Below are 24862 nucleotides of genomic sequence, written 5' to 3'. Positions count from 1 at the left end.
TTTAGCTGTGGCGGCCATCTTGATTTGATGACCAGGTCACCTGACACATTTTTAAAACTAGATACCCCAAAAAATGATTGTGGCCAAGTTTGGATTAATTTGGCCCAGTAGTTTCAGAGAAGATTTTTGTAAAAGATAACTAAGATTTACGAAAAATGGTTAAAAAATGACTATAAAGGACAATAACTCCTTAGGGGGTCAATTGACCATTTCGGTCATATCGACTTATTTGTAAATCTTACTTTGCTGAACATTATTGCTGTTTACAGTTTATCTCTATCTATAATAATATTCAAGATAATAACCAAAAATAGCAAAATTTCCTTAAAATTACTGATTCAGGGGCAGCAACCCAACAACGGTTTGTCCGATTCATCTGAAAATTGTAGGCATATAGATCTTGACCTGATAAACAATATTACCCCTGTCAGATTTGCTCTAAATGCTTTGGTTTTTGAGTTTTAAGCCAAAAACTGCATTTTACCCCTATGTTATACTTTTACCCATGGCGGCCATCTTGGTTAGATGGCCGGGTCACCGGACACATTTTTTAAACTAGATACTCCAATAATGGTTGTGGCCAAGTTTGGTTTAATTTGGCCCAGTAGTTTCAGAGGAGATTTTTGTAAAAGTTCACAATGACGACGCCGGAAACAAAGTGATGGGAAAAGCTCACTTGAGCTAAAAAAAACTAGATTTGCCTTCACAAGGAACACTCATACCCCATTATTTGAAATTCAAGAACCTTTTAAGCTATAAATGAATTTATATATATTGTTTTGTGTGATGTCAACACACTACAGCTGTATTTAATAAAGGGATAAGGGATCTCTGTAGTAAATAAAGGGATAATGGATCTCCGTAGTAAATAAAGGGATAAGGGATCTAAAATTTGAGAGGATTCAGTCAAACAATCTTCTTATATATAGGAATATAGGGAATTTTGAGTTGTAAAAGTCCATCTCAAAATTCAAATAAATTCTGAATATACTAGTACAATGTATCTCAAATTTTCTGTTATAGAAAAATGTACGTATGTCTATTATCAACAGAAAAGAAAGATTTATGTTGGTTCCACATAAGGCAGAAATACAAGGAAAAACTGTTGTGTTCTGAGAGTAAAACAAAAGACAACTCATATTTTGAATAGTTTTATTTCTTTCCTTTCTCCAAGATAGCCACATAATTAAACGTGAGTGCATTCATTACATGTATTTGCAAATATTAATGAGATAAACTGGAAGCATTTGAATAGTAATAATTAGTTGATTTTTGTAACATATATATTATACTTTTAGAAAAAGGAAGCAGAGCAAAGGGTACTTGCTTGGATATATTATTTATTAAATGTTGGTACGAAATTTTATTCTTTTTCAGCTTTCCATGACAAAGCTTGCAAATGCATGAAACATATAATTTAGAAAATATCTGACAGACATGTTATCTTTTCTTCATTTTATCATATTTATAAATACCTCAACAAAACATCAAAGCCTTCGTCAAATCATAAAATAAGACATTAATTAATTATAACTTAGATGTAAAACACTGTTTACTATATAATATTAAACATAAACATTTGTATGCACGTCTAGAAAGTATCTCAAAGATAAGTTTGACACAAAATCAAAATAAACATATTTTGCAAAAAAGTCTTGGTAAACATCTATTCTAATGCCAGCTGATTAGAAAAATTCTTATCTTTGCTGGACCATTTATAAAAAGTGACCGCTTTTGATTTAAAAATTAATCGAGGTATGGTAAGTATGGTAAGTTGGTAACTCTAAAGTCAAATCTAACTAACTATAACGTGGACCTTGTAATTACAATTCCAACCAGTAGTTTCGCTAGTAACTCATTCAACAGTCAAAATATACCAACTGAAAATTGGGTATATGTATATATATTTGTAATTTGAAGGAATGCATAATGCAACTGCAATCTTATCAAACAGATATTCTTTCCATTGGTATAAATAAATAATTTCCATAATAAAATTCTTGATAAATGGTCAATGTTATTCTACAAGTTTTACCTGAAATGCATGTCTACTCTTATCCCATGGAGTAATATGAATACTAAATGCAAATAATAGCCAAAAAACTGGATACAAAATTTTGGAGAAATGCTGCATACTTATACCAACTCCTGTAAAAAGCATAATAATGCGTAAAAATATTTAAAATGCAAGTTTTGATTTTTGCAAAAATCAAAAATATGACATCACTTACAGTAGTTGATGCATATTTATAATACAAAGAGAAGAATTGCTGTGTATTTGGCTGAAATTCTTTCAGCAATTTTCAGTAAGAAACGTGTTGATATAACTTTACAGAAACAATTCTGTATTTTTCTAATATTATTGTGATTCTTAATTTTGATTATTTAATTCCTTTCTAAATTTGATTTTAAACTGCATCCAGAATGTACAATTTACACTATACTTGGGAGGTAGTGGCACAGGTTTGAGGGATGTTCATTTAGTAGTTTGGGAGGCAAAGTGATAACCAATACTTCACTTTACAGCGGAATATTCAAAATTTGACTCTTACATCAACATCATCTCAGAATCATAATGTACAAAAGTGACACACCTTTGGCCGATTAAAAATTAATATATAGGCAGATGAATTTATATTAGAGCACAGCTCGTTTCCTAATACCAATTTTTAAAGTAACCAGTAGTTTTAGATGGGAATTTAAGATTAAATAAAAGACACATAAAGGACACATAGACAAGCTAATGGAGGGTAACTAACAGATATACTGTGGAATCATTAATTTTTGTGGATACCAATTTTTCGTGGTTCCCTGATATTCAATTTCATGGATTTGACAAAGTCTGCATTTATTGCTTAAAAAACATTTGTAATTTCGTTGAGCATTTAAATTCGTGGTTCCCCTCTACCCACGAAATCCACAAAAATTATTATCCAATGAACATTAATGAATTCACAGTAAGTGAACACTATATTTAACCTGATGCCGTTGATGCAGGTATAATAATGCTTTAAGCAGAATCTTTAACCTTATTGCACTAAATCCTAAAATGTATATAAATTGTTACAATTTTATTAATATATTTTAAGACGTTAATATTTATGTGCGTAGTTAGTAACTATATACAGCAATTTACAAAAAAATTGTTGAAATATTATATCTATCAGTAAATCAAATCTTTACCAAAAAAAATCTTCGATTTAGAATTGATAGGATATTTATTGATTGAAAAATATATATGTGTGGATGCCTGTTACTAAAAATCTGGCATATTTTATACAGTTCTTTTTTGGGTAAGTTTCTTACAATGGGAAATACATATGATTGGATATGTTTTATTTGACATCAAATTTTGGATATTTAAGTTATTAGATTGCATAAAAAACGTCAACAGAAATGCAATGTATATGTAAAAGTAGCAAAAATTATACAATTTATAAAAAAATAGTACCAGGCACCATGGGTATAAGACAGGCAGTGGAATATAAAAGTGTCATTATTTTATAGCAACAATTGTACTGTACAAGTTTTGTATAATAGCAACAAATGTAAATTACAAGTTTTATATAATAGCAACAATTGTACTGTACAAGATTTGTATAATAGCAATAATTGTACTGTACAAGTTTTATTAATATAATAGCAACAATTGTACAGTACAAGTTTTATTAATATAATAGCAACAATTGTACAGTACAAGTTTTGTATCATAGCAACAATTGTACTGTACAAGTTTCATATTATAGCAACAATTGTACAGTACAAGTTTTATATAATAGCAATAATTGTACTGTACAACTTTCATATTATAGTAACAATTGTACAGTACAGGTTGTATATAATAGCAACAATTGTACTGTATAAGTTTGAATAATGAAATGAAATTGAGATTTTTCTGTCAGATGAATGAATCTGAATTTATGTGTAAACACAAAATGAGACAATGACATCCAAAATTATGTTGGACAGTTGAAATGGAAAATGTCAATGAGAATATCATCTTTTTCAACTTTAAAATATCTAATATTTTTCAAATGAAATGAAAATGCTAGTAAGACAGGAAATGACAATTAAAACATTTGTCATTTTTGAATTCACATGAAAATTTTGCGAAGCACCTTTTCATGCAAACGTTAAGGTGTTATATAAGGTTTATTGGTCTTTTCACAGCCTTCACAACGAGTGGCAGCCCAGGCAGCCTAGGCTGGTAAAATTGCTCTCGGCCTGTAAAATTCAGACCTACAGGCCAACAGAATCTAACTAAAAATTTTCAAAAATTGAGCTGCAGGCCTGTAGATTTAGCAGTTCAACGTGAAGACTGTTTTAAATTTCATACTTTTGTTTCAAATACCAACGACAAGAAGGATTTTTACACCAATGAATGTGAAAGTAAAGTTTATGAGTTGCATACTCATTTAAATAAAAAAAATGCGATGTAAATATTGATTCAACATGCCTTTATCGAGAAGAGAAAAACTAACATAATTTTGATTGTCAAAAACATAGCTGAGCTTCAAGTTTTGGTACAATTTTTGACTAGTTCTAAAGGAAAGCATGCTAAATTTTTTCTAACTACAGCTAGATGGTAAAAATTCAAGTACACACATCATCTATAGAAATGTTTCTGCTACTTAAAAGTATTGGTATTTGATATGTAGGAAATAAGAGAATCTTCTGATTAACTAATAAATTATATTACAGTTTATAGTAGTAAGTCTCTAAAGAAATATTTACAAAACAATTCTGTGGTTACATTTTTATACCATGAACCAGAGATATTCAATATTCAACAATCAAAAACATAAATCAGAAATAAAACAAATATATTAAAAAATTGACAAAAACAATGAGACAGACTGTATAAAAAAGGCACATTAACATTTGTATGGCAACTGTAGCCAAACAATATACATAATATTGACATCAATAAACTGTGTTGAGCAGTATTTAAATGGTTTTGAAAAAAATTTCATACATATTTACATACTCCTTTAATAGAAGAAATAGCAATAGTTTATTCTGAATAGGGCTTAAAAAAACAAAATTGCAATACTATTTTCCCTTAATTTATAATTTTCCACCAGACTGTAAAACATCAAGATAGATTGCAGATGTTCGACGTTAGCTTATAGGCAATCACGTTTTAGAATCCCACTTTTGAATCCTACATATATAACAGTATGTTTTCTTTTTATCTTTTTAATTATTTAAAAAAGCAAAAAAAAACAATGGAAATTAACAAATATGACCCAACATTTGGAAACAATATATGATAACAACACGTCACACCACAAAACAAAACAAATTTCATACAACGCTTATTTTCTTAGAGCTCAATTATGCATTTTACATTGACATCGGATGACATCATTTCAACATTCAATTTTTATGATTTTCTGCATAATTGTGCAGTGATGTACCGGTATTCTAAAAGCATTGTAAAAAAAAAACATTATCGAATGTTAAAAGTGTCACCCTTCAAAACAAAACAAAAAAATCATCACAAAAAGAAATGTCCATAATCTTTTACATAATAATAAATATCTCTAGGTAATGAAAGAAAATACCATCACATAAAAAAATCTGAACTTGTGTACTTATACAGGATTATAAATATACATGTATTTCAACTAATAAGGTGAAAATAATTTTCTTTTGCACCTGGTAAAATTTTGAACACAATTTCTAATTGACTAAGTTTAAAAAATATTCTGTGTGATCAATTGAATGAATAAAATAATGGGGAAAACAGCAAGATGTTCATCGTGGTCGAGAAAGATATGACATTCAACCTAAAAGATATGATATTGTTTCCTGTTGGTAATTGCAGCTTTTTTGGTTATGTTAAAGTCAGAAACATAAAATATTTAATAAATCTAAAAAAGCCAAAAGTTGAAATTATAAGATTTTATCATCTGACATTGCAGTAGTCAAATGTTTGCGTAGTTAAAGAAAACAGTTTTTGGTGACAAATTAAATGATTTCAATGAGAGGGTTACTGACAATTTGTAAAAATCATAATATTAGTAAGTTCATAAATATTAACAAAATGTCCGATCCATAACAATCAAAGCTTAGTATAAAATGAACAATGTAAATATTCATAAATGCAAAAATAGTCATTCAAAGGTTTTTCTTTAATTTACTTTCCCACACCTTTTTTAACAACATTAAAAACACAGCTCGTTTTTATCCAACAAGTCTTGTTTTTTTAACTTTTACTATAAAATGATCTTAAAATAATTTTCAGTTAACAAATGTTTCTTCTACAAAGAAAGAATGTTATAAAAAAGTAACTTTTGAATATTTTTTTTTCAAGGTGTATAGAACCTTAGATTTACAAAAAAAAATTTTAACAAATAAAAATCTCATCTGAAATTTTATAATGTTGATATCGTTGCTCTATAACAGTCACATGAGGTATATCTGTACTATTTCTTCCTTTAATCTTCTTTCAACTCTTCACGAACACTCACAAATATCTTCTGTGTCAAAACTGAAAATTTATCTGAAATACAAATTTTAAAAGTTTGAGCATGTTTTTATCTAAAATATCACAAGTGACCTCCCTTTTTACTTCAATGCATTACAATGAACATTGAAGATGTGAATCATTTAAGAATTGAATGCTTCTTTTTGTAAATTTATTGGGGTGTAAAAGCGTTGACCGAAGTACATTTTGTTTCCGCGCTTCATTCTAAAAATGTGCGCACGGTCAACGCTCTTACAACCCTATAAAGTTACAAAAAGAAGCATTCAATACTTATAATTACATTTTTTAGCTATGGTCATGAAAACACAAATTTTATATATTTTTTTATTTAATTCACCTGTGCACTTTATTGTTTTACCACGCGTATTATGAATGAAAAGTAGTATTGAGCAATGCAACTGCTTACGGAATAACACGTGATGTGCAGTTAGCCAATCAGAATAAAGTATTATAATGAAACATACATCTAATGTAATTATTTGAACATAACATGCAATTTGTTTTTAAATCTATAAATATCACCAAAGCATAGTTATTCTTCTCTTCTATTTTTCTGCAAATCAGAGAAGAATAAAATGGTTCTTCCATAAATATCAGAGTGAAAACTTTACATTCGATATAGCCCTGTCTATATTTTGTTCAGAACAGAACACTTTAAATCTTAGCATACAAAGAATAAAGTTTTTGCAGCGTCTTTTGCTGCTGATTGGGCTCAGACTAAGTTTTTTATCCTTCATTTATGAACAATTTTTCCTTGCTACTAATCTGACCAATGATCCGTCAATATTGGGTATAGATAGGTGTTTTTCCGTAACTGTTTAACATATACATGACAGCAATTTACATTGCATGGCATGGAATGTGATTGATTGATTTTTGTTGTTTTAATGTCCAGTGATCTCCTTAGAGGTATTGATGTAAATAATATTTCCCTATGAAGCTTTCAATTTCTACAGAAAATAAATTTATTATTTGTCAGATAATAATTTCCCCATAAACAAATTTTGAACAATACACCTTTTGTAAATAAGAAGGGATTAATATTGTGTCAAATCAATTTTGAAAGGAAGTCTAAATATACACTAAAGGGTGTTTTTTAACGACCTTGACTACCCCCAAGAGTCTTGCACGGTTGGTTCTAAATGTACAGAGGAAAATTGCATACAAATACATTACTCACCAAACAGATATAAAAAATATTAAAAAAAAAGTGTATCAATTAAAGTGCATCATTTTTTCTGTTGCTCAGTATACTTGACTCACCACAAAGAGACAGGAAAGACTTTGGCTTCTTTTCCCAACATACTCCTAGAATGTAGACTGGTATGCCTGAGGCAACAACAATCATTCCCATAAAACATTCCTTAGGACTGTCTAACAAAGGAACGATCAACAGGAATGCACAAATTATTAGGAAAAATATTGGGAATGCTAAATGTACCTGAAAGAAATATACAGCGGATTAAATTACAGAACTTCCAAAGCTATAAGAATACTGTAAATTCACAGTCTGCGCCGTTAGCCACTAGTCTGATGCCCCAGACTTGTAAATATAGATTCGGACTAGTGAAAATTTTCAAAATTTTATATAGTTTTATAGGGACAAGTTTTGATATTTAGTGTCCGGACTAGTAGATGAAAAAGTTTTTGGTGCAGGCTGAATTCAGAAATTATTATGTATATTTATTGTTGCGATTTTTGAAGAATGGACTAAAATGTGAGATTTGTTATTGCAATTTCGGGGAAATCTGCATACAGATATATAAGTATGCAAGTCCTCATTATTGCAATCTTCACCCACTTGCTTTAGTATTTTTACCTCGCAATAGTTTTTTAATTTCACAGATTTTACATCTTGTAATGTATATATCTCAAATGAAGATTTTATGCCCCTTATTTATACAGATTTTTTATAGACTAAATATCTTATTCACTGAGAAAAAGAGCTATGCATGAAGCTTTAAGTTGATCAATCAACAATGATAAAAAAAGGACAAAGTAAGATGACAACATTTACTCATGTCCAATTTAAGATGATAACAGTTACACATGTCCAATGTAAGATGACAACATTTACTCATGTCCAATTTAAGATGATAACAGTTACACATGTCCAATGCAAGACAACAACAGTTACGCATGTACAATGTATAATGACAACAATTTAAGATGATAACAGTTACACATGTCCAATGCAAGACAACAACAGTTACACACGTACAATGTAAAATGACAACAATTTAAGATGATAACAGTTACACATGTCCATTGAAAGATGACAGCAGTTACAAATGTCCATTGTAAGATGACAACAGTTACACATGTCCATTGTAAGATGACAACAGTTACACATGTCCATTGTAAGATGACAACATTTACTCATGTACAATTAGTAAACTGATTTACCATTACCATATTTATATAATTTAAACTCTCACCTTAATTGGTCTGGGTGCATTAGGGTGAGTGTATCTCATATATAACAGGCCACAAATACTGATAGCAATAAATCCTGTCTCCACAAAACTGGCATAGTTAATTAATGCATAGATATCTGTTGACGTTAAATATACAAGAGACATGAGGCACTGAAAAAAAATAACAAGAATATCATTAGCCTATAAGGAATCTACATCTTATATGTAATATATCAAATCTAAGTGATGTGAATTGTTTTATATTTTAATTCTATTGAAAATAAAATTCAAAATTTCATTTACGTGTAATATTCTTAACTTCTTCAGAGAGAATTAATTAAAATGTTCAACTTATCATTTCTACCAGTAAAGACATGATCATCCTTTCTACAATTTTTCCATAAGATTGAATTTAATAATATTGATATACAACATAGTCCTAAGAAATGCAATTACAAAACACCCTAAAAAGACATATCTCCATGTTCATCAAAACTATTCATCTTTTCAGAATAATCAAATTTTCCTCAGGATTATCTCCCTTAGACCATAACCTTAATGCAGAAAATGTGTAATCTTAATGCACAGTGTACAATAATCTAATTCTACTTACACCAAATGCTAAGGAAGGTGTTGGTGTAAAGTTGTTGATATTTATTGTAGCAAGAAATCCTGGCAAGTGACCTTCTCTGGCCCCAACAAAAAACAATCTGCAAAAAAAGTGAAAATATGTTTCTTTACTTTACTACATTTAAATCAAACTTGACCTGTATGTTATGGATCATTTTTTATTGTGTTAAAATCTAAAAACATTCTTTTCTCAAATGGTCTTATATTCTAAAATAAATAAATTGTGTTTTAAGAGGGCATATGATACAGTTTTGATCCCATATTTAAATTTTGATGAAAATTTGCATAAAGGATATTTTTTACCTGATCAAATCAAATATGTAATAAAAAATATACCTTCATGTGCTACTTTTTGTGTAAAATGAGGTCGAAATTACAGATATCTGATCAAAATTCGGATTTGTTGGTGTATTTTTCCTTTCGAAATAATTACATAACTTTTTTGTTTTAAAAGATAATTACAAGCTGTTTTTTGTTTATAAATTAATTGTAATATCTATTTTATATAAGTATCCTAAAAATTTGTGTATTATTTTTAGAAGTAACTTATTTTTATTAAATATTCTTGAATTTCAGTGGCCTCCTAACTAAATTTTGGAAGTGTTTGAGTTTAGAAAAGATTTTTTTGACAGACAGACAAACAGACAAAAAATCATAAATACAAGAGTCAGGTTTCACAAAAAAACTAAGATTGATCGTAAGTATTCTGAATTGTTCATAAGTTATGCTCAATCTTAGTCGTTAAGTTTTTTTTTGTGAAACCAATTTCAGGTGAACAGTGAATTCAGCGCTAAAATGGGCTATAATGTCTGTACTAATAGGGATCACCACTTAATGAATAAGAGGCTTAGGGATGACATCAAAAGTTCAATGAAGGATAAAAAACTTAATACACATAGTTTTTTCATTGACCCCCACACCCCCCCTCTTAACTTAAATTGGGAAAATTGATTGACCAATAGGGATATGTGTAAAATCGATTTTAGATTAACAAAACTTGCAGCAATGTTGACCCCCCAACCCCCAAACTATTTGATTTAAGTTTTTTATCCTACATCGATCTTTTGATGTCGTCCCTTAATAAAATCCCATGTAAGCAACAAATGTGTGTTTCATAAAATTTTCATCTGTAAATTCCAGTTAACCTCCTTCATAAATCTAAAATAAACTCATTAGATTTATAAGACTGCACTATCGTGCATTTCGTAAGTAAATCAGATATTTTCCTTTAACTTAAATTATAGACAGTATATTATGCCAAAACCTGCTTTTGACCTTTTTTGAACTTATGTCTATGTTATCATGTTTGTAATTTTCCTATTTGATAAATCTATTTTTGGAAAGAAAAAAAAACAATTTGGGTCATTCATATTTAAAATGAATGGTAAACAAACATGCAAAGTAATTCAACACCAAAGTTTATCAAAACAAACTTTTCCAATCTTGTTAATCAATATGTTACTAATTTAAAAGGACTTTGTTTTGGTAAACACCATTCAAAATTATTTAAATTGTCAATGTCATGAACTTATTGAATGACATGTTGAATAAACAGTACTTCAATACATTAGAAAATGACCATTAATTTTAATATTAAAGACTTTATTAACAATAGTTTACATAGTTCCATACCAAAATTGTAGTATCAGTATTTTCAATGAGTAAGAAATATTAATATATCTTTCAATCTGAAAAGTTTGGAAAGATTTATTTGGAAGTGGAATAACAATAGTCTGTGTCTCTTTTTGTTTACCTTGCTGATGTGAAGATAGCACCATTAAGGCCACCAAATGTTGAGCAGGCAACAAAAACAGGCATAATCCATGACATGACACCTAATGTTCTCTCTGCAAATGTCTGAAATTAAATTTAGATGTAATATAAATATATCAATTATACCATATTGCCTGATTACTTGTGCTCAACATTGCAATAAAAAATTAAAACAAGAATGTGTCCATAGTACACGAATGCCCCATCCACACCATCATTTTCTATGTTTAGTGGACCGTGAAAATGGAGTAAAATCTCTAATTTGGCATTAAAATTAAAAAGATGATATCATAAGGAACATGTGTGCTAAGTTTCAAGTTGATTGGACTTCACTTTCATCAAAAACTTAAACCTGTAGTGGGACAGACGGATAGAAGAAATGTCGAACTGATGGACGAACGCACAAACAGATGCACAGACCAGAAAACATAATGCCCATAAATGGACAAAAAAAATTATCACTTTTAAAGTCTGGAATTAAAATGATGGATAAAGAAAGGACATTCGATAAAAAATTCCTCTTTCATTAACAGATTATTCCTCAGTTCCCTTTTCCATGTGACAGATTTTCATTATGGATTAATGTTTGATTATCTAAATTGCTAAATATGACCTTAACCTGTTTTTTTTATCGGTTTCAAAACATGACATGTTTTGAGATAATAAACCAAAATATCTAACATGTATGTTGTTTGTGCACCTATCCAATCGTGTTTTGTAAAATTACTTTTAAAATTTCGTTGGCTTAGCTTTATTTTTGGTAGTAGTTCCTTATTACCAATTCCTGATAATAAGTGTAAAACAAAACAATTATGTTGTTAATGTTATGAAATACTATAGAGTAAATATGAAAATTAACAAATTAAGGGAAACAGCATTACATGTATGTACATGTATATTATATACCAAAATAATAAAGTTAGTAGAGAGTACAAGAAAAAGGATCTGCACAGATTACTCAGGGCAGACGACATATTTAGGTACTCCTGCCAATTGTGCAGTCTCAATTATAATATTTTAGTTGTTGAAATTTGTAGTTTTTTTTTAACTTCTTGGTGTTAACTTAATCAGACACCTAAAAAGAACATCAAATAACACTTGTACTGAGAAATTCCCAACAAAGCTACGTTTTCTTACTTTAATCTTAAATATGGCATACCTTGAAGATAAAGAAAACCTATGGCCAGGTGTTTAAGAATACTAGAAAGTCTTTCAGTAAAGTTAAAGGTCATGCATGACAGCACTCCAAGTTTCTGCTTATCATCAACCAATGGTCAAAATAGCACTACATTTTGAATTTGTATAAAAAAGATTCTGAATTCAGAAATTAATGCTTTCAATTATCACTGCAATTTTTAAAGGCAGAATGTAAATGTTACATATATATCATTGTGATTGATTGTTTCATTGTGATTGATTGTTGGTTGCTTAACGTCCAGTGGCAAATATTTCATGCATATTCAGGACGAATATATTATTGTGATATCGGGTTAAGCTCCATATAAATATATGTATCATGTATCGGCCTAGCAGCAGTATTTGCATAAAAAAAAAAAAATTATTTCTGATTACAGAGTATCAATTCTAATACTCACCACTGCTGTAGCATTTGATGCTAACATGGCTGCAGGTGTCAGTACAGCAAAATAAGCAACATTTGCTAACAAATAAATAATCGTCACTAATGGAATTGAAATGCCTATTGCACGTGGTAAATTTCTGAAAAATATAAAATTATACAAATGGCTTTAGCTTTCCTGATTTCATACATTCATCAGAACTGAGTTAGGCCATGATGCTATAGAATAAAAAGTTTTGCAGTAAAAAAAAATCAATAGACCTTATCTCTATTTGGGAATTGGTAACACTTGAACTTATAAGGTCATACAACAAATATTTTTTCATTTGTGATATCAGACATTTATCTTGTACAGGAACAATTGAGGTGTCCAGCAATGGCCAAAGTATAGTGTTGAATTCCGTACTTCCACCTATAATGGTTACTTTTACAACTGGTGACTTGGATGGAGTTTGGAGAGTTGTCTCATATCACATCTTCTTAAATCTATATAAAATGTGTATTCTGTAACTGGCTGTTAATTCTCAAGATGAACAATTGTTATTTTTATTTCCTTTAGGCTTTATTGTTAAACTTTGTCAAGTCCTCCCCGATTCTAAATCAAATTAAGGTACCATTCACAGAACATTTGCCCTATTTGATATGGCGTCAGGATATGGTAATTTGCAAAACATTGATGAGTTTATTTGGACACTACAATCATATACATGTATAGTGGTAGATATTTATAGATTATCGGTGATCATCTCAACAAGATTGATTTTCTCGCTTGAGCCTGGAGACGAAAGCGAGAAAGGCAATCGAGTTGAGATGAGCAATGATAATCTTTTTATCGCTATTTTACCTATGACGATGTTGTCAATTTCATGTCAATTTCGTTAGCAACGCCACGTGCATGCTTAGTTTCTAGCGATAATTTTCCATCTCAAGCGAGTAGCATGATATGAAAATTATCACAAAAAAAGATCAAAGGAAAAATGCACAAAATAGCGATAATAAAACATATATTTTTGTCCCTATATAATATCAATTGACTGCCAAAAAAAAAATTAGTGCATGGTCAACAACAAAATAATGATAAAACCAAAATTTTCAGTAATGAATGGAAATTTTTACAGGATCTTGATTTGGACAGCTGGTAGGTACTACATGTACTAACCGATTCACCTGGTGTAACCAAATATTCAAAAATAAGGGAATTTAACACTTTTGATGCTGAATATATGCATTGTACTTTTTAGGTGTTATAGATGTAGCCAATTGATCAACAGCATTTCACACAAACACATTCCAAAAGTTTCATTATCTTTGTTTTGTAAAGTATTCAAAACAACACTACAGGAAACACGGTCTTATCCTTCTTTTAAATACTTGTCCTTTTACACACACAAATAAACAAAGATATTCTATACAATGCTATGTTGATACAGATTAGGAAATATTGATTTATGGTATAAAGTCATGCTTTTCTAATGTTGTACATATTCACCAAAACAAAAGCTGTTATTGACCTAATGCTTTTGTATCTACTTTTGTTTCACCTTCAACAATGTTCATATGAGTTTTTTAATAGGATAAGAAACTTTAAAACGAACTAGCTTAAGATCTTTGAATTCCAGACCAAAAACAAAACAAAACATTGTCCTATAAGGAGTTCATCTGACGTTCAAATTAAACAATGAATTGTAACAAACAAAGAATTATTTGAATTTGGAATAAATCAGAATTCTCGAAAAATTTCATAAGAAAATTTATAATGAAAACTAATCTAATTATGGAGGGTTAGCCATGTGTGGAGGGTCAGTTAGTTCCTTGAGAAATTAATCTGTACCGCATGGCCGTGAAAGTAATCTATACGGCATGGCCAACCCTCAATGATTGGATTAATTTCCATCGGATATTCTTATCAATTTTCCAGAATGCTAATTTATTCCAGATTCAACAAAATTCCTTGTAAAATGATAATTTGCATGTTCGATTGAAAAAAATCTATTTCTTCTTTTTTTTATGTTTTTCAACTTCATAGTTTACTCATTGTAATTTTTAACCTTCTAACATTTTTTCTAAATTTTGTAATTTAAGCTTTCTTCCGTAAAAATATAATGAAAACAAATCTTTAAACATATTTGGTTTTTAGTTTAAGAAAGTGTAAGGAGTATTATTATACTACAGACGTTTCCAATAATCTTTGCTGATATTAAAACTGCATTCTAATAAATCTCCCAAAATGCAACATTTCCTGTGCTGAATTATAAGGTCATGTGACATGTATGAGAAAGAGGATGCATAAGTAACATACAATGTAGTGTATCCTAAACTCTGTCTGACTGACAAAATTTCATTCAGTCAGACAGAATTTTTTAGATATTTTAGTTAAAAATATATATAAGAAAATGTCACATTTATTTTTCAATCACACAAACCTAAAACAGTTTGTCACAGACTGTACTTAGTTCAAGTGTACTTCAAATTTCCAGAAAAAAAATATGCAATAAATTAATCATTGGTTAAAACTATACAATTCTAAATTGCTTTAATGGTAGACTGAAAAACCTTCAGAATTAACTTTAAAACAGTATCTACTTGTCCTTGTAGCAGATACTGATTTTCTTTCTTTATCCTAATTTATCCACAGCATATGCAAACATACTCATGACTATATTACCAAAAACAAAATCGGGTTCACAATTACTGCTGTCAAGCTTATGATAACTGTTTATGATGAGGGCACTTTGACCATTGCAGACATTAATATCAGTTACTGTAGTAGTACCTCTGTGGATTATCTACACACATTTGACAATGACACTCTTTATCAAATACTTGGTGATAATTCAGCATGGTGCATCTTACCTTTCAGTCAATCTAAATAAAACTGTCTGAAAGTAGGTCAAGGCTGTCCATTTATGATAAAATTTCCAAAATTTCCACTTAAGTCATTTTAACTGTTTGAGTAAATAAAAACTATTGATTTTCTTTCCTGTTAGTCTGGTCCAAATTTTCTACTGGTCTAACAATTTTTTTTAAGGGTCACCAGCCTAACTTCTTGCCAGTGGATTTTGGTGCAGACTGCAGTACTGTCACTATACTTACTTATATGGGTCTTTTAATTCTTCTGTTACAAAATTCAAATAATTCCTGAAATTTAAATAAATTATAACTTCAAATCTGCATACAACAGTTAAGACTAGCACTAAAAAGCCATGGCAAAGATAAAAACCTTCTTAGGTAACAGTTAACTACATTTTACATTTTTTTTAAAAAGGTTTCTTTTCTAAAACTTTAGTAACAAGAATGTGTCCACAGTATGTGGTTGCCCCACACACACTATCAATTTCTATGTTCAGTGGACCGTGAAATTTGGATAAAAACTCTTATTTAGCATTAAAACTATAAAGATCATATCATACGAACATGTGTACTAAGTTTCAAGTTGTTCAGACTTCAACTTTATCAAAACCTACCTTGACCAAAAATTGAAACATGAAGCAGGACAGACAGACAGACACCACGGACGGACCAATGAACGAACAGACCAGAAAATATAATGCCCCTCTTCTATATTGTAGGTGGGTATAAAAATTGATTTGCATGAATTGGCAGCCTTTTTTTGGAATTGTCAAAATTTGTCTACATCCATTTTTTTAAAAGTTCAGTTTTCTTTACTACCAACTGTAATTTTGTGATACTTCTGGCGTTTTAACCAATCTGGCATTATAACTTTATGTCTTTCCTAGTATACACTTACACATTGTATGTAAATTTAAGGTTAAGCCTAGTTAAAGTTGTGGAGTTTTTGGTCAGCACTGTTGAAGTCCAGAAATATCTATACTTTTTTGGCCTAAATCAAGTCATGCATTTACAGCTTAATTTTGCACCATTACATTATGGTACTAATTATAAGCCAAAAGGATGTTCATTCTTTAGTTATGTGGATGATGATTTAGAAAAAGTGTCGCCTCATTGACTAACTAAATTTGTGCACCAAATGGTCCTCATTTTCATGTATTATCATAGTAATAAATAATAATTCATGCACAGTACCAGTGTGTGGTATATTGTCAAGAATTTATAAAAAATTAATCACATGCTTTTCTGACTATCAAGGAAAATGTTTACTTCTTCTGTTACCCTTACAGTTCAGTTGTTATATTTAGCTACTTGCGTTGGAGATTAAATTGGACACAGAGAGGGATTTTATTATTCAAGTAACTTCATGCATCACTATTTTTCAGTGAAAGTAAAAAATACCTATTTTTCTGTAAAATTATTCACAAGCACTTTAAGTTTCATGGAACAGTGGAAAATGTCTCGCTGAGAGTGAGAAGTGAAATTTCTTATAAGTCTGTTCCAAAATGAATTCATGGAGGGGATAGGAGGCACCTAAATTAGTAAAATAGGGGTGGTTACATTTTCCTTAGAATTTTGTAAGGAACATAAGTAAAATGAAATTTTGTTTGGCTTGGTCTTAAAATGGTGATATTTTCCAGTGTTTCTTGAAGAAAATCTTTAAAACTGTATATTTTTAAGTATTCTTTTAAGATTTACATTCGTAGATAAATTGTAAATTTAATTTAATATGCTGTTGTAAAATTTGAATCTTACCATCCAGCATAGGAATACAATCCTGAGTAAAAAGCTAATGCAAATTTGCCTGGTGATGTTGTGGAATTTTCAAATGGTTCTTGGAAACTTTCTCTATCACCTGCAAAGATACAAATGGTAAACATGGTTGAAGAGATTACCTTCTGGGTTCATATATGAAAAAAAATAATAAACCGGATCAAGCTCCTCAGAAACATAGTTTAAGTACAACTGTGCTTGAAATAGTCTGTGACTTTCCAAGACCAATAAATATTATTAACCCCTCCTCAAATGGGATTTTTTGTTTTGAATTTCTTACTAACACATTCATCTTACTCTTAATGGAATTTTGCACTTGAATTTTCTACATATAGGACAAAAAAATAAAGATGAACTTATCCAATAGACACAGATTCCCCCATTATAAATTTCCATCAAATATAGCAATTTTTCTGTTTATAAAAGAACAGTGAATGTGATGCCACCAAATTCAACTTTGATTTGTGTTTGGTGGTAATATTAAAACAGTGTGTATAAGTTTCATAACATTTGGATGAGGCGAACCAGTGGCGGATCCAGAACTTTTCTTAAGGGGGCCCGCTCCAGTCATGCTTCAGTGATTCCCTATATAATCAAACAAATTTTTCCCACGAAAGGGAGGCCCCCCCCACTCCCCCCCCCTGGATCTGCCTATGCAAACGTAAGTTTAAGAATGGAAACCAATTTCTGGAGATGAAAATGATTTATTATTATCCTTCATTGATTTTTTGATGTTGTCCCTATTAAACTGAATATCTTTCAAAAATGAGTGAATTTTTTAACACAATTTTAACCTCACCATTTTTTTTCATAGATCATCAGTCATATTTTGAGTACATTAGATACAGGAATAACTTTGACCTTGTGTGTAGTTTTAGATACGTAAATGCACAAAAAGCTGTGCCCCAAAAATCTGACAAAATATATTTGTGGCAAAAGTCAAACTGTATTATGTAATATTACTGTAATAGCATAAGCATTACGTAAAAAAAAAAGGAAAAGAATCTGTTGGCTTTCAGATAGACACAATCATACACTATGATTTAAACCTAAAAGAAGTTTGTTAAAGAGGAATCTTCTTTTCCATAAATACCAATTTAATCAATGAAACATAGTTAGATCTGGTAAAAACATTGCCAGTTTGCAAGCTAAGTTATATTATGGTTACTCTCTGTGTTACTGATAATTTTTGTAATTTACACTATCTACAAAACTTTAAAAATCAACATTTAAAGGGGCAACATGAAAAAGACAAACAGACAAACAATAGAAAACATGACACAACATAGAAAACTAAAGAATAAGCAACACAAACCCCATCAAAAACTAGGGGTGATCTCAGACTCAGGTGCTCCGGAAGGGTAAGCAGATCCTGCTCCACATAAATATAAATTATCAGACAACAAAGTCATCCGAATAATAATAAACATGGAGTCTCCTTTCAGAAATAATTGTATTTAAAGTTTTGCAGCGGAAGTTGTTTGTAAGAATTATATTATATTCTACCTTGATCCAAGGATGTTTATTTTATTATTCTACATCTTAAAAACATTTCGGTTGTGAAGGTGGTTTGTCATTACATACAGCTGTATCTTGCAGGAAGGAAAAACATGTTCTTCCCACTGAACAAGGCTAAAATAGATACTGCGCAGAAATTAATTATATGTCAGCCAATTAAAAAGTAAACAAACAAAAATGTAAAAAAAAATTTATATGTTTGTCATTCATAATCCAATAACTGTCAGATTCCTAATGGGGCCTTGGTGACAGTGGTGTAAGTTGTTACTACTGTAATCACTAGCCAGTCAACACTGAGGTTGTGTCAGTTCGAACCCTGCTTGTGTGGATGCACTCGACTCCAATCTAAATTTAATTGACTAGGAATGTCAGTTTTACTATCAAACATGGGTGTTTTTTCTCCGGGCACTCCAGCTTCATCGACCAATAAAAACTGGCTGCTACGAAATAGCGGTGCTTGAGAGTGGCTTTAAAACACCAAAAACCAAATCATTTTTCTGACTTGGTAAATACTTTTCCTTCTGTATAATGTAGAATGCTGGATAAAAATACATCTGCAGCCTAACAATTTACAGAAAAGAATCAAACTTATTATTGAGGATACTTTATTTCGCATTTAGCCCTTTTTAGCCCATTTCACATCCATTTAAATTTTGTTATTTTCAAATTTACTTGAGTAGTTGAGGTTGGGAAAAAAAGTCCAACATATTTGAGGCAATTTCTGTTCACGATATTTTTCCATTTGCGAAAGTCTTGAAAATAAATCGCATTTTGTTTAGGGGTCAGCTAAAACCTAACTCCCGGTGTGGGATTTTCTCCCCGTGTTAAGACCCATAGGTGACCTTGGGCAGCATTCTGCTCTTAGGTCATGTTGCTGCCTCTTTGAAGAATTCCTCATTTCAATTCTCAATTTTACATGCTCATTTAAATGTATCAAAATTTTTATTTATATTTCTAAAGTTTTCATTTTGCATTTAAAAAAATCATTAACCAAAATCATGCAATTATATCTAAAGACAATGCAAAAGTACAATATTTCTGAAAGAATTATTTTTTTCTGAAAAAAAACCCTTGGTATTCAATTTTTTATTTTTTATTTTACATTGCCCCAAACCATTTCAAACTGCAGTTTTGAGTCATCATTAAAAAGAATAAAAAAAATAATAAACAATATATCATAAAAACTTCATATTTTGGATTGTACCTTCAAGCAAACATACATGTACAAAGCTGTAAATTAAGTATACATTGTAGATTGAATATTAAAGAGTTTACATAACATGCCTTAAGAAAATTTAAATGACTTAATATATACACCCTAAATCATAATATTATTCAGTCCTATGCATTGCTGCATATAAAGCTATTATTTAGGTATAGTTTGAAGGACTGTTTTTTATAGTTATAAATTGAAAATAATGGGAAATGGGTAAGAAAATGTATTTCAAAGATAAATGAGCCTGACAATCATAACAATACAGTGGCAGATCTGGAACTTTTCATAAAGGGGGGGGGGGGGCACTTGCTCCAGTCATGCTTCAGTGATTCCCTATATAATCAACCACAAAAAGAAGCCCTCAGGTTACCCCCCTGGATCTGCCTATGCAATAAACAAATTGCAATCAATCAATCAAAAATCATGTTTTGGGGTTTGAAAACACCAATTACATTTGTCAGGAGATACAGATCATTGTTAGCAAAGGCTCCATGTTGAAGGCTGTATACTTCTACCTATATAGGTTTTATTCTATAAATTTTGAATTGGATGGAGAGTTGTCTCATTGGCACTCATACCACATCTTGCTATACAAACATGTATCTTTGTAGGGTTCAAAATGTAAATTATTTTACATCCTTCTTTCAAAGGACATTTTTTTCTGACATAAATATTGAACTAAAACTCAATGATATTTGGTACTTACTTTTGAACATACATGTAAAGACAATTCCGATGATGAGGATCACGACAAGGGCAATGATATTTGGTACTTACTTTTGAACATGAAGACAATTCCAATGATGATGATCATGATTAGGGCAATGATATTTGGTACTTACTTTTGAACATACCGGTACATGTAAAGACAATTCTGATGATGATCATCATGACAAGGGCAATGATATTTGGTACTTATGTTTGAACATAAAGACGATTCCAATGATGATGATCATAGTCATGATGAGGGCAATTTGCCAATGCTTTTTGATACTTACTTTTGAACATAAAGACAATTCCGAGGATGATGATCATGACGAGGGCAATGATATTTGGTACTTACTTTTGAACATAAAGACGATTCCAATGATGATGATCATGATAAGGGCAATGATATTTGGTACTTACTTTTGAACATATATTTGTACATGTAAAGACAATTCCGATGATGATGATGACGAGGGCAATGATATTTGGTACTTACTTTTGAACATAAAGACAATTCCAATGATCATGATCATGATAAGGGCAATGATATTTGGTACTTACTTTTGAACATAAAGACAATTCCGATGAATCATGATGATGATCATGACAAGGGCAATGATCTTTGGTACTTACTTTTGAACATAAAGACGATTCCAATGATGATGATCATGATGAGGGCAATGATATTTGATACTTACTTTTGAACATAAAGACAATTCCAATGATGATGATCATGATACGGGCAATGATATTTGGTACTTACTTTTGAACATATATTTGTACATGTAAAGACAATTCCGATGATGATGATCATGATGAGGGCAATGATATTTGGTACTTACTTTTGAACATAAAGACAATTCCAATGATGATGATCATGATAAGGGCAATGATATTTGGTACTTACTTTTGAACATAAAGACAATTCCGATGAATCATGATGAATCATGATGATGATCATGACACGGGCAATGATCTTTGGTACTTACTTTTGAACATAAAGACGATTCCAATGATGATGATCATGATGAGGGCAATGATATTTGATACTTACTTTTGAACATAAAGACGATTCCGATGAATCATGATGATGATCATGACGAGGACAATGATCTTTGGTACTTACTTTTGAACATACGTAAAGACAATTCCAGTGATGATGAAAATTGATCATGATGAGGGCATAATATTTGGTACTTACTTTTGAACATAAAGACGATTCCAATGATGATGATCATGATGAGGGCAATGATATTTGGTTCTTACTTTTGAACATAAAGACAATTCCAATGATGATGATCATGATGAGGGCAATGATATTTGGTACTTACTTTTGAACATATATTTGTACATGTAAAGACAATTCCAATGATGATGATCGTGACGAGGGCAATGATATTTGGTACTTACTTTTGAACATAAAGACGATTCCAATGATGATGATCATGACAAGGGCAATTATTTTCGTTGCTGTGAAGATATCCTGAATTAAGGCTGCTGATTTCACATTTTTACAGTTGACGTAGGTGAGAATTGCTGAAGAAGAAAAGAGATAAAGTTATGAATCTCTAATTATAACATTTAAAATACCCCTTCAATTTTGTTCCCTTGATTATTTTTTTGAAGGATGGTGGCTTACATGTACATGTTGTTGAATTTACAGGGAATTTAACAAAAATAACAAAAAAGAATAGGGCTTGCCTTCATTGATAATCACTGAAGCCAACTTATAATTTAGATACATGTAATTTTTTTACAAACTCCAACCTTGAATGTTTCCTGTACAGTTGCTGTTACAATAAGGTCAAATTTTGAATATATACATTTAACAGCAACTTTTTTTTCTTAAAATTAACTTTTCCTTAACTTCAAAATAAACTAATAAACATGCAGTAGAAAAGAATAGAACTAAAAAAATGAGGGATAAAGAAACCTTTTTCCTTAAAACAGTGTAGCCTAAGGTGATCCCTGATACTTTTTGTATAAAAACATTCTTTTAAGGTGTCTTTTAAATGGAATAACATGGATAATACAATAACAGTTTAAAAACTCTTCCAATTTGATATTCAATAGAAAAAAATGTTTCATTGGGACAAAAAACTATTACCCAACATAAAAGTTTTTTTTTCTTTTTAATAACATTAAAATTAATCATCAAATAGAAATGATTGATGGATATTTAAAAAAAAAATTTTCAATAAATGGAAAAACTTTATAAAAGTTCAGTTAAGGATTATTCCAAGTTCCAGTTTACATTAATATTGTATCTTTTAACAGAATTTTTAAGTTTTTGATTTATATTCACAAATATGCTTTAAATTCTAGAATGATGCGAGATCATAAGGCCACAATTAAAAATATTTTGGTTTGCCCAAACCCTACTCAAGGTTTAGACAGTGGGTAGACCTGTACATAATTTTTTTTTTAAGAAATTGAAGTATCAGATGTTTATTAGTCTTCATGCCTATCTGATTAAAAAAAAACTTCTTCAAATCAGGACAATAAAGAATTTGGGTAGGCACATACATGTACCACAATAAATAAATTCTTAAATTTATATTAGACTTACATGTAGGCTTGCAATCAATTTAAATCACATTAATGATTGAAGGCTTACATGAAATTTATATGTTTCTCATGATTCTTTAAATTTCTTTTCTTACAAATTTTCTCAAAAACATTAGCACTCATCTGTGACAACAAACAATTCTATTAAAATATTTTTTTTTTCAAATGAAATAAGAATATATGTATTATTCAATATAAAAGCATTTGAAATGTTTATTTCCATGAATTCTTTTTTTTTAAATATTGGGAACCTCAGGATTCAATTTTAAGCCACGGAAATTCAGAATTTCTTGTTTTTAAGTCTGGGATTTCGAGATCAGGATCCCTCCTACCCCCCCCCCCCCCCTCATTTATGCATAAATAGAGATAAGTGAACCCCATGAGACAAGAAGACAACCAGCCCTTTATTATATGCACAGTATGATACCATCTTGTTAATGCTTGATTAGTGATCATTGCAACTGAGACTATAATATTATACATGTAATAGTCCCCCCATTGGGAGTCCCAAGTGATCATGATGGACATCAAGCTGAGGTGGTAATCATATTCATATACTTACTAATGCAAAGAGCTGCTAGTAATCTCATTGCTGTCTCTGGGGGTCCACCATCACATGGGAACACTGGTTCTAAAACATATGCTGCAAATGTCAAGGCCCCAATGGCATTACCACAGGGGATAATTACCACAAGAGCTACCCACAAATACAGAAATGCAGGCAGATGTCCAAATGCTTCACCAATGTAGGCATAGTCTGAGCCTGACTTGACAATCATTGTACCAAGTTCTGCATAACAAATTGCCCCTACTAACGAAATTAGTCCACAAATGAGCCAAACTATGAGTGACAGTCCAACTGAACCAGATTCAAGTAAAACTCCTTTTGGTGATATGAAAATTCCACTGCCTATGATTACACCAACAATGATAGCCACTCCATTGTGTAGTCCAAGTTCCTTTTTTAATTTAATAGCACTGCCCGAATCACTCGACGAATCTGAATCAGACGATCGAGTTCCATTCATAAGATTACTGTTTTTTGTCATGTTGGTTTTGTAAACACGTGTATAGTAATTTATAATATGATAACAAAAGTCACTTGCTAACTGTTGAGGAGAACACTAACAGACAAAAATAGAACAATTAAATTCTTTAAAATATCTAAAGAGTTGTGTTTCTATCTAATTTTATCATCCACATGAAGTATTTAGTTGTCGATCTACACATAGCGCGGGACGATGATGAAACTATCGAGAAAACATGCTTCCTGTGTATGTTTGTTGACGTCACGTGATCTGTACTACTATTATCCAATCAAAAAGTAGGTTAATTTT

At 30.5% G+C, this 24862-nt stretch overlaps 1 protein-coding gene across 1 annotated transcript; it reads right to left on the bottom strand.

Moving 5' to 3' along the window:
- Window positions 1–1135: 1135 nt before the first annotated feature.
- Window positions 1136–24862, bottom strand: LOC143079545 (large neutral amino acids transporter small subunit 2-like). The gene is made up of 10 exons (XM_076254953.1): window positions 24088–24862; window positions 22368–22493; window positions 17498–17597; window positions 15986–16030; window positions 12909–13032; window positions 11294–11397; window positions 9524–9620; window positions 8932–9081; window positions 7757–7934; window positions 1136–6508 (listed from the first exon to the last, which is right to left on the bottom strand). Exons 1-10 carry the CDS (start codon window positions 24572–24574, stop codon window positions 6444–6446), a joined length of 1476 nt encoding a protein of 491 aa, XP_076111068.1. The 5' UTR covers window positions 24575–24862; the 3' UTR covers window positions 1136–6443.

Source organism: Mytilus galloprovincialis, chromosome 6 (assembly GCF_965363235.1).
Source record: "Mytilus galloprovincialis chromosome 6, xbMytGall1.hap1.1, whole genome shotgun sequence".
NCBI classification, from domain to species: domain Eukaryota; kingdom Metazoa; phylum Mollusca; class Bivalvia; order Mytilida; family Mytilidae; genus Mytilus; species Mytilus galloprovincialis.
This window is presented reverse-complemented; position numbering and strand designations above follow the sequence as displayed.

Bases quoted from the DNA above. Each gene is read 5' to 3' on its own strand.
- LOC143079545 (XM_076254953.1), bottom strand. From the start codon at position 24,574: ATGACAAAAAACAGTAATCTTATGAATGGAACTCGATCGTCTGATTCA. The intron at 13,033-15,985 runs GTAAGTATAGTG...TATATTTTTCAG, and splicing joins GAATTAAAAGACCCATATAA to AAATTTACCACGTGCAATAG. The intron at 6,509-7,756 runs GTGAGTCAAGTA...TTTGTATTTCAG, and splicing joins GTCTTTCCTGTCTCTTTGTG to ATAAATTTTCAGTTTTGACA.